This window comes from Symphalangus syndactylus, chromosome 22, assembly GCF_028878055.3.
Source record: "Symphalangus syndactylus isolate Jambi chromosome 22, NHGRI_mSymSyn1-v2.1_pri, whole genome shotgun sequence".
In the NCBI taxonomy this organism is placed as follows: Eukaryota; Metazoa; Chordata; class Mammalia; order Primates; family Hylobatidae; genus Symphalangus; species Symphalangus syndactylus.
This window is the reverse complement of record NC_072444.2, coordinates 40,946,933-40,958,042: the sequence shown is the minus strand read 5'-3', so window position 1 is coordinate 40,958,042 and position 11,110 is coordinate 40,946,933. Positions and strand designations below refer to the sequence as shown.

At 51.4% G+C, this 11,110-nt stretch overlaps 1 protein-coding gene across 1 annotated transcript in view; it reads left to right on the top strand.

Moving 5' to 3' along the window:
- The window catches only part of LIMS2 (LIM zinc finger domain containing 2), a 39,872-nt gene extending 30,710 nt beyond the window's left edge, over positions 1–9,162 (top strand). Inside the window, 9 exon segments of the mRNA XM_055261473.2 lie at positions 1,417–1,566; positions 2,296–2,446; positions 3,518–3,610; positions 4,187–4,235; positions 4,360–4,435; positions 5,069–5,180; positions 5,182–5,232; positions 5,234–5,377; positions 5,379–9,162. Coding sequence (XP_055117448.1) covers positions 1,417–1,566; positions 2,296–2,446; positions 3,518–3,610; positions 4,187–4,235; positions 4,360–4,435; positions 5,069–5,180; positions 5,182–5,232; positions 5,234–5,377; positions 5,379–5,450 — 898 coding nt within the window. The 3' untranslated portion in view covers positions 5,451–9,162.
- The last annotated feature ends 1,948 nt before the right edge of the window (positions 9,163–11,110 follow it).

Here is an 11,110-nt window from a genome sequence, read left to right as displayed (position 1 = left end):
CAGCCCTAGACCTGCTGAGGAGGTGGCCTGGGGTTGGGCCTGGGGCATAGGTGTCTGGGCAAGGGTGGGCTTCAGGGATTGTGGTGATGAAGACTGAAGTCACAGGCCACAATTGCTTCCCATCGCTGGGGCGTAAGAGCCAGGGCCCTGGCCAGTTGTCGAGGGGAGATGATGCCCACCGTGGCTCCCTTCCTCTCTTGCACAATCATTCATTCACCCAGGCATTCAATCAACTGCCCCTGAGCTGCTGCCCCCTGCTGGGCACATAGGGTCTCGAGGAGGCACAGAGAGCCAGTCGGCAGCTTAGCAAGTGGCGGCTGGGCCTTTGTTTGGGCCCCTTGCCCTGCACACAGCTGAGGCACCCCGGGGCAGATGGAGCACAGTGCTGTGCAGGATGGAGTCTAGACCCAGCAGTAGCAGGTCCTGGGGTCCAGGGAGGGATGCTGAACGGGTGGCCCTGGCATCTGGGGTCTGCCCACCATAACCTGGGTGGGGATCTTGGGTCTGAGATTGGATCTCTTCAATATCCTCCCTGACCAGCCTGTCAGAAGGGCCAACACTGGGCGTCGGGCAGCTGTGGAGGCTGGTGAGGGGTGGAGAGGGCCCCTGGGGCTGGGGGGCCTGGGAAGGGAGGCCTGGGTGCAGCAGGAGCACCAGAGAGAGATTCAGGTGGCAGGTGGAGACAGGGGCCGGGGTGTTGGATTGGGGCCTTTGTGTATCTTTGCCTGGGGACTCTGAATCTAGATTCCTGCCACCTTTGAGGTCCAGGGAAACAGAAACCATGTTGATTTGTCTCTCTGTTGAGAACACAGCTGTCATCCAACACAGCGAGTAGCATCAGAAATTATTCTGAGGTCTTCACAAAAAGACTCTGTAGCGACAGTTCCTGGGTTTGGGGGCCTCCATCTGACATAGCTGTGCTTGTCTTTGGGGACAGAAATCGCCTGTACGTGTTTGGGCCCTTCTTCATCCGGCAAACCCCGAAGGAAGGGGGTGAGTGGGCCTCCCGGGACACTCACTGGCCATTCTGCTGGGCACAGTGACACTCACTATAACTCGTGTGTGTTAAATACATTGGGAAAATAATGCTTTCAGCAGATACCAATTAAATGTCTACTGTATTCCGCAGCATGCCGCAGGCTTAGAGAAATTAGAAAGAGGAAAAATACCATCCAGAGACAGTAACCTCGAGCATTCTGGCGTCTTTCCTGCTGAGCATGACTCCCATTTCCAGGACACACTTGTGGCCTTCTGGGCCTTGTGACAGGGCAGCCTGCTTTTCCGTACCCTGGGCTGAGCCCCTTTGAAGCCCCCAGCTGCTCAGCGAAGTTGCAGGGGTCCGGGCTCTCTTCTCCTGGAGGTGGTCGGGCTGTGGGAGTGGGGGGTCTGCCCCTAACCGCCCCCCGCCCCCCGCAGGCATCTCTGCCGGCCTTGCCACAACCGTGAGAAGGCCAAGGGCCTGGGCAGGTACATCTGCCAGCGGTGCCACCTGGTCATCGACGAGCAGCCCCTCATGTTCAGGAGCGACGCCTACCACCCTGACCACTTCAACTGCACCCACTGTGGGTAGGTGCGCGGCCCAGCCCTGCAGTGGCGGGGCGGGGAGCCAGGGCTGGCCCAGGGTAAGGGCGGTGGGGCCTCCACCTGGGGAAGTGTTGAGGAGGGAGAGGTGAGCAGGGTGGGCAGAGAGAGGGGTCCCGAGAGCAAGGCTGCAGAGCAGAGGTGGGCTGGGGGCCGGGAAGCAGCCATGGCAGGAAGCTTCTCTCTCCAGGGTTCTGTTCAGGGAGCACTTGAGACTCAGGAGGCGGGTGGGCTGGGCCCCTAGACTGCAGACGAGAGTTGAGATGGAGCAGCAGAAGGGACCTGAGGGGTAGAGGGGCAGGGCAAGAGACCGGAAGTGGGCTTGGTGTTGGTGTTGGAGAGAGGAGTTGCACAGGCAGCCCCTCAGCCCCTGTCCTCACCCACCCTCACTGTCCCCTCCAGTCCTCTCCGTGCCTATCGAGACACCCAGTCTGGTTTGGAGGAGGAGGGGGGCCCAAGAACAGACCTGCTTCTCAGAGGCCTGGTTGCAGAACACAGGCCACTCTTCTGGGCTGTGTGGGAAGTCTGTGCTCCAGGGCCTGTCTGGGGCACAGGAAGTCTTCAAAGGGCCCAGAGGTCAGAAGGCGCTGCCGCCTTGGCTCTGCGGGGACAGAATGGGCCCCTCGGGGAGCTGTGCCCCAGGGTGGAGGTGCTGCTGGCATGACTCTGCAGAAGGGCAGGGACGGCACCTGGGGGCTGCATGCTGTCTTCCAGGAAGGAGCTGACGGCTGAGGCCCGCGAGCTGAAGGGTGAGCTCTACTGCCTGCCCTGCCATGACAAGATGGGCGTCCCTATCTGCGGGGCCTGCCGCCGGCCCATTGAGGGCCGAGTGGTCAACGCGCTGGGCAAGCAGTGGCACGTGGAGGTGAGCCAGGCTGGTGGACACGTGGCCTCAGGTTGGGGGGTGCCCCAGCTCAGGGTCACGGTCAGAGCCCTGAAGCCCCTCCACACTCCCAGCCCAGGGCGGGTGACTGGCTCCCAGTGAGGCTCTTCCTCTGGGGTACTGCCCCTCCCTGTGCTCAGCCAGGGACCCCAGCCTGCCCACCGGAGCCAGGAGACCCGAGTGCACACACGTGGTTGGGTAGCTGTGCTCACCTCTCCTCTTCCCCCTGCTGGCATTCTAAGAGACTCCAAGGTCAGGAGAAAACCTTGGGGGCAGTCTGCCCAGGGTGCCTGGGGGTTGTGGTTGACAGAACCCACTGCATGGACAGCCCTGTGCAAACACGGAGTTGAAGAGTTCCTCAGGTGTGAGCACTGGGTCACCTGGAGTGCCCCTGCTGGGTGGTAGGCTCTCATGTTCTCATGGGTACACTGGAAACAGTGAGCCCACCACCTTCCCTGATGACTTGGCCAGCGCTGTGTCCAGAAGCTGTGCCTTGGGTGGCAGCTTGGGTGGGAAGCCATGCCATCCTGCCCTGATGCAGGCCCCAGCCCCCAGCACCCAGCCCCTCATCCTCACATGCAGATCCCTGGGGGAATGCAAGGTGCTGCTCAGTGAACCCAGGCTTGCAGGGGATGCCTGCAGGAGGCCCCACGTGGACAGGCAGGGCCGCCTCCGCCTGTGAGGGCCCACCATGCCGCAGCACTGGGCCGGCACCTGACTCCTGGGGCTAAGGCTGCCGAGGGGGAGGCCAGACTGGGAGGGGATGGTGACTCGAAAGGTTACCATCAGTGCCTTAGAGGAGGGGTAGGGTCTGCTGACCCCAGGGTATTCACAGAGGTGTCAGCCCCCTCTGCCCAGGGTGAATCCTGAAAGGCCTCCACCTGCCCAGACTCTGCTTCCTGTCCTCTTCTGTCACCGCTGCCTCCTGGGGCCACTGCAGTCCCCTGGAGTCACCACTGGCTCCTGGGGTCACTGTTGTCCGTGGGTCACCACTGTCCCTCGGGGTCACCGCTCTAGCCCTGATGCCGCCTGGCCTGCCCTCTGTCCTCGCAGCACTTTGTCTGCGCCAAGTGTGAGAAGCCATTCCTGGGGCACCGGCACTATGAGAAGAAGGGCCTGGCCTACTGCGAGACTCACTACAACCAGGTGAGCCCAGTGCAGAGCCTTCAGGGATGTGGGTCTGGAGGGGTGGCCAGGAGAGCTGCCGTGAGCAAGGGAGGCTGTGGGCACCCCCTCAGGAGCTCTGTCAGGTGCTGAGCCCAGACCTGCATCCTCAGCCCTGGCTCTCGGCCTGGGGTCTCAAGACCCGGGCAGCTCTCTCAGCCTCAGTGTCTTCCTTTGAAGAATGTTTTGGGGCTGGTGTGAGGTCCTGGGCACATGGGGCTGACAGTGCCAGCAACCCCTTCCCTCCCGTGCTCTGGTACAGAAGGCGGGGGGCGATGATGGGATGTGGTCACCACCTGGGCCCACCTCCTCGCAGGACAGCAGCAGCCAGAGCAAAGGGGCCTTCTGGGGAGCAATGCCCCAGCCTGTTGTCTTTCCTGAGGGAGTGGTTCTAATGGGTTGCAGTGCCCTCAACCCAGCCATGGAGCTGGGCCCTGGGAGGCAGGGCCTGGGAGATGCCTGAGAGGGGCCATGTTGGAGGGCCAGGCTGGCTGCATGATGGCCCTGGGCTGGGGTGTGACTGCCTGCAGCCGCTCTGACAGCTTGCTCGGCCCACAGCTCTTCGGGGACGTCTGCTACAACTGCAGCCATGTGATTGAAGGCGATGGTGAGGCCCTGTGTTCCCTCCCCCACCCCACCTGCTCTCCTGGGGCCTGGGTGCTGCAGCTGTGAGCCCAGCTGGGCCTGCGGCAGCCAAGCCAGGCCTGCTGAGACCCACGCTTCCCTCACAGTGGTGTCGGCCCTCAACAAGGCCTGGTGTGTGAGCTGCTTCTCCTGCTCCACCTGCAACAGCAAGCTCACCCTGAAGTGAGTCCCTGTGATCGTGGGATGGGGCTCAGGGTGGAGGGGGCTGCTGCAGGTCCTTCCTCTCAGCAGCCCTCCTGCACACCAGCTGGTTCTGTCCTGGGGATATGGTGGGGACAAGGGGCAGCCCAGCCTCATACCACCCAGGGAGATGGGGGCAGGTCCAGGGGGTCTAGGGGGTCCAGGGACCCCAGGGCACAGTGAGAGGAGGAGGAACACTCGTGTCTCCAACACACCTGCCAGAAGCCTGGGCTCTGGGGAGGGAAGGGCATTCCATCCCAGGGAACAGCATATGCAAAAGCAGCAGTGTCAGCTGCTCATCCAGGAAGCCTCGACGGGCATGGGATGGCTGGAGCTGGGAGAGGAGAGATGTCGTCCAGGTTTCCAAGGGCTGTGGGGAGGCACAGAGGGTTCTGGGGTGTCAGAACCTGAGAGAAGCCTCTGGGAGAGAAGGGAAGCCTCAAGGCCCTTCTCATCCCTGTGCTCTCTGGCCAGCTCACCCTAGGGCCTGGCCTGCTGGCTAGGAGAGGCTGGTGTGGGGAGGCTGGGGGCTGAGGGAAGCCCACTCCACGGTCACCTGTCCGGGGCTAAAGGGGTGGGCGTGGGGCTCTGCTGACAGCCCAGCTTCCTCCCCAGGAACAAGTTTGTGGAGTTTGACATGAAGCCCGTGTGTAAGAGGTGCTACGAGAAGTTCCCGCTGGAGCTGAAGAAGCGGCTGAAGAAGCTGTCAGAGCTGACCTCCCGCAAGGCCCAGCCCAAGGCCGCGGACCTCAACTCTGCCTGAAGGCCCTCCTGCACAGCCACCTCTTGGCCCCTCCGCCTTCTCCCCTCCCGCTGTCCATGCTTGGCCCCCTCATCCCCGTCCACCTGCACCCTCCGCATCTTACCCTCCCCTTCTCTTTCCTCATTGCCTCCTCCCTTCCTGTTCCCTCATCTCTGCCTTCCCCCATGTCTCTCTTCTCCTTGGCTGTGGCTTCTGCCTGTGAGGAGGCAGGAGCTGGGGAGTGGGAGCCCTTAAGCAATTTTATAAGGCTTTCAATTTTGCATCATGAACATGCTTTCCAGAAATGAGCCAAAGAATAGGCCAGCCCCATAAGAGTAATATAATGGGCTTTGGGGACTTGGCCGGGGGAAGGTTGGGAGTGGGGTGAGGGATAATAGACTCCATATTGGGTACAGTGTACACCGCTTGGGTAATGAGTGCACTAAAATTTTAGCAATCACCACTGCAGAACTTCACCAAAACCACCTGTACCCCAAAACCAATTTTTTTTAATTTTTATTTTTTTAAAAAAGAATAGCCAGCCATGGCATATGATAATACTTATCATCAACCCTTTCACATCTCTGGCGGTTATAAACATTTTAATATTTACAAATCTCGGAAGTGAAAATGGCGTATTAGTGTTTAATCTGCATTTCTTTGATTACTGTTGGTGTTGGACATGTTTATTAGCTTTTTTTTTTTTGAGACAGAGTCTCGCTCTGTCACCCAGGCTGGAGTGCAGTGGCGTGATTTCGGCTCACTGCAAGCTCTGCCTCCCAGGTTCATGCCATTCTCCTGCCTCAGCCTCCCAAGTAGCTGGGACTACAGGCACCCGCCACCACACCCAGCTACTTTTTTGTATTTTTATACAAAAGACACTAACGAAGATTTCATTCCACTGTGTTAGCCAGGATGGTCTCAATCTCCTGACCTCATGATCCACCCACCTCGGCCTCCCAAAGTGCTGGGATTACAGGCATGAGCCACCGCACCCCGCCATTTATTAGCTTTTTGTCTTCTTTTATGGAAGTCTCCTTGTATCTTTTACCTATTTTTTTAATAAGCTATATTTCAATTGCTTAGTAAAATGTCATGTTATGTAGGAAATACATTATAAGATTTTTCTCCAGTTGTTTTTAATCTCCTCTATTTTGATATGTGTATGTACACATGGACAGATTTATATTGTCAGTTCTCTTTTTCCTGTGTGGTTTCATTCAATGCTTTCTTTTTTCTTAAATTTTTTCAAACCAAGATTAGGTTATGTTTGCCTACTTTTTATTTTAGCAGCTTTAAAAATTTCTGGAGTGGTTTCATATTGTTTTTACATCTATCTGTTTAATGTACAACAACTTATTCCAGTGCGTGGTATGAGTTAAGTCTCCAATTAGACTTCTTTCCTGAATTAAATAGATGACTTTCCACGTACTCTTTGGTAAGAAAGCCTATCCCTTACATGGCTTTAGGATGCTTCGCTATGAAATGTTAAATCATGTTTCTATTTTAAGATCATTGTGCTCAGCGGTTTATCTGTGAATTCTAGAGTCTGTGCAGCTTTCTATGAACACTTTGTTTCATACATAGCATTTCACAGGGAGCGTCCACAACTCTGCTTCCTTTTTTCCCCCTAATCTCAACTGTTCCTTTCTCCAGACAAACTTTGAAATTATTTTGTCAAATTGCAAAGAAAATCCTTTTGGGATTGGAATTAGATATTTTTAACCCTTATATTCAATTGAAAAAACCATATTTCTGTAAACTAGTAGATAGATTTAAAAATTGGTTAAAAATCATTACATACTGCTGTGCATTTATAAAGTGCATGTATTTTTTTAAGTAGAGGTTTCACAAATGTAAGGATTATTCCTAACATTCTGTTTTCCTAATGATGGTGTAAATATAATTATTTGGTTTTATTTCTAATTATTTCTGGTATTTAGGAAACTATTGATTTTTAAAATATTTATCTTCAAATTTTTTTCTGTCTAAGCAGATGCTCACATGAGTAGCAAGATGCTAGTTTCACCAGAGGACAGACAAACATACTCAGTTTCATGAGTAGAGTGGGCCAGGGATGGCAGATCTGCTGTTGGGAAGCTGTGCACACCCAGTGAGACTTCTCCCTTCACGGACCTTGGCTTACAGGAAGAGGGAGGAGACATATGCAGGAGTTAGTGGTAGAGCCAAATCTTCATTAGTGCCTTTCAGTAAAAGCAAGATGTGGCTGGTCTCCTTGGCTTTGAGCCATGAAAACAGAAAAAAATCTGTTTGATACTCTTATTACATAGCATCACAGACAGACACAAGCATGAACATATACACATTATTTCATAATAAAATTTTCTCCATAGTTCTAATAGCACACACACACACACATTAGTCCACTAGATACTAGATTGAGAGGTTTCCTCCTGCCACTGTTATCTAGTTTTCTGAATATTATGTAAATATAATCATGACCAACACTGGACTGGATTTCGTCAACTCCTCCTTCCTCCCTCACCTTCCACCGTTAATCCGTCAACAAGTCCCACTGACTCTTCTTCCAAACATACCCTGACCTCTCGCTTTCTCTCTCACACCCCTACCATCCATTCCCACACAACAGGCAGGAGGATCTTGTAAAATATAAATCAGATCTTGTGAGTCATCACTGAAAACCTTCCGATGACTTCCCATTGGCCTTAGAAAAAGATCAGACTCACTGTGGACGCTCCAGCACGTGAGGTCTTGCCCTCCCTGGTCTCTTTTGCCTCATCTGGATCCACTCTCTTTGAAGGTCTCAGCCACCAAGCTCCATCTACTTGGCCTGTACAGTTCCTCAAACAAGATGAACTCCTTGCAGCCTCAGCCTTTGCTTCAACTATTCCCTCTACCTAGAAATGTGACCCATTGGAACTTCTCCTGACCAGTTTCTTCCCGATGTTAGAACCTCAAATTAAAAGGCACCTCCTCAAAGAGGCCTTCCCTGACTATTCTCATCATAAGGAACTATTTATTCACTCCATTCCATCCACCCATTCTCTGGGTAGTTCTTGTCACTTTCTGGTTTTTTAAATTGTCTGTGTGTTGTCTGTCTACCCCTCAGCAGAATGCAGGCTCCGTGAAGGGAAGACTTTGTCCTTGACTGTATCCCCAGTGCCTAGAAGAACATTTTGCATGTAGGAGGGCCTCAGTAATAATGCTCAATAAATGAATGGGTTCCTGATCATTTGGAGCCAGTGATACTATACTTCTTTAGCCTGAAAACTACAATCCTCAGATCTTTTTCTCTCTTTTGCAGACTTCATGAACTGTTAACAATGGCCCCATTACCTGTCCTATTCCACTCTTGGATGCTGCCACAATTTGTATTATCTGACACTGATTCAGGGAAAGAGGTGCTGTTGAAGAGGAGTGGGGTGAAAACTGAGGATAAAGGGGTGGCTTCAGCTGCCACAAATACAACTCTCAGTAAAGGAGATAACTGCTGGCTTTCTGATGGATGAGCCAGACTTTTGGCAGAAGTGGGTGGCAACATTTTTCTACCTTACTCCTGCTTGCCCTGGAACCTCTTAAAGCCTGGAATTGGAATGGTCATGACCTTGTTGATGACTTTTGATGGCCAGTGACTGATAATTCTTGCACAGGTTGGCAAACTGCTGATGGGCATTTCTTGTTCCCAGTGCCAAAAAATAACTTTATGTATTGTGACTTTATAACTTTTTTGTGCTTAAATGGAAGTATGACCATGAAGTTTGGGTAGAGATAAGGTTTCATCATAGCCTAAAAGCCCACAGGCATTGCTGGCAATACAACAAAGGTGAAACTGAAGTAGTTTTATTCTCAGCTCATAGCATTCAACGTCAGTTTTAGAGAAATGTGTTTTAACATATTCCTCAGTCTTTTCTTCACTTAGTCAACATGACTTCTATAAGTAATGCACAAATAGCATGTACCCAGTAAATAAAATCATAGTTGAAAATTATCGACCAGCATGACCAACATGGAGAAAACCCATCTCTACTAAAAATACAAAAATTAGTTGGGTGTGGTGGTGCATGTCTGTAATTTCAGCTACTCGGGAGGCTGAGACAGGAGAATCTCTTGAACCCGGGATACAGAGGTTGCATGAGCTGAGATCTCACCATTGCACTCCAGCCTGGGCAACAAGAGTAAAACTCCATCTCAAAAAAGAAAAAAGAAAATTATCAATTATCCTTCCAAGTCAAGGCCACTTGATATGGACTTCTGTCTTCTAATCTATGAGACAGGCATAATAATGATAGTATCTAATCCAAAGGCGGTTGCTGTGCTCGAATTAAAAAACTCTGGAAAGAACCCGACACAAAACAAGTGCTCATTGATGTAGACTGAGGTTGAGACTACTTTTATTTTCTTCTGTCTTTAAAATGTTATGTGCAAAATGCCAGGGCTCATGAGAGGTATATTTACTAAGGGGAAGTTACTGCTTTTTTAAAAAACTATATGTATATCATACCTGATGTTGCCTGAGTGTGGCTAGGGGTGGGTGCATGTTTCTGCACACGGGTGTGAGCAATGAGGAACAGACAGAGACACCTTAGGGAATGGTCCAGCTGATGGGTCCAGGGGAGCCCATAGAGGGCACTGCCTTTGTAGGCATCCAGGACCCAGCTTTAATCCATAGCAGATACATGCAGTCATGCAGGTTTGATTTTTGTTGGTCCATGGAGGATTTGTCAGGATCTCAGGGGAAAGCCAGAGGTAGAAGGCATCTAACATTTTGAGCATTTATTGCTTGGAAACCTGTGTGCTACACACTATAAATGCTATTTCATTTAACCCTAACAACTCCCGTACACTGCCTGTTTGTAAGAAGTGGAGAAAACTTAGGCTCATAGACTGTTCAAATGACTTGAAGCTCACCCAATGCTATTAAGGGATTGAATCACATTTGAACTCAGGTACATATGATTTCAAACCCTCATTCTTTCTACTACATGGCACAGCCTTCCTCACAGGCTGACATGCACTAAGCAATTTAATTTAGGAGACTGGGAAGTAAACCAGAAAGCCATGCATTATTTCACAATATGTTTCAAACCTTTCCAGTGGGTGGAATTCTTAAATCTGCCATTTTGGATATTCAGTTATGATTTAAAAATTACTCGAGAAGTAAAATTTCCAATCAGAAGAAAATCCACCTAGTCTGGAGGGATCATTCTGAGTTTATTGGATTCTGCCTGGCTAAATCTCTCTGTCTGTGTTGGGTGTTCCTCTCATGCAGGTCGGCTACTGCTCTGACCAGCTAGGGTCTGGGGAAGGCAGCACCGGGCACCAAGGCACAAACTTCCTTTCTTGTCCTTGCTCCTTTTCCTCTGTTGCTGGTGGGTCTACTCTGTGTGCCCTTTTGCTGAACTGGGAGTGGTAAAATCTACCTGTGTTGGGACTTGCAGTAGAATGGACAGAACTAGTAATTTCGCCTGTTCTGGCCTGCGGCTACTTTGGCCTCCACTTCCTCCACTTGGTCTAGCCTGATTGACTAGAGGTCCACAGAAGTGCTTGGGCCAGAGCTCCAGCTTAGTAATGGTGATGACTTGCTTTGCTTTGTCTCCTGAGCTTGCTCCGTTGTGGATCCTTGACAGGGAGAGGGTAGTGAAATATTCCTAAATCTCAGCTAAAATAACAGCACATCACTTTTATCTCCTAATTGTCCAGAACATTCTGTGTGTGACTGCCAGATTTCGTATCTTTCTCTCCTGGACACAGTTAGATAAACACTGCCAAATCCTTGGTGTTAGATTCCCTAACTAAACTCCACGTAAACCAACTTCCTTCTGCTAAAACACCGTCTTCTGACAAAATGACAGCATTCCAGTATTTTTTTACATCTGCCCAATTCTGATGAAACTGATGAGGCTGCATTTCAATGGCAATCTTGCCTTCACTGG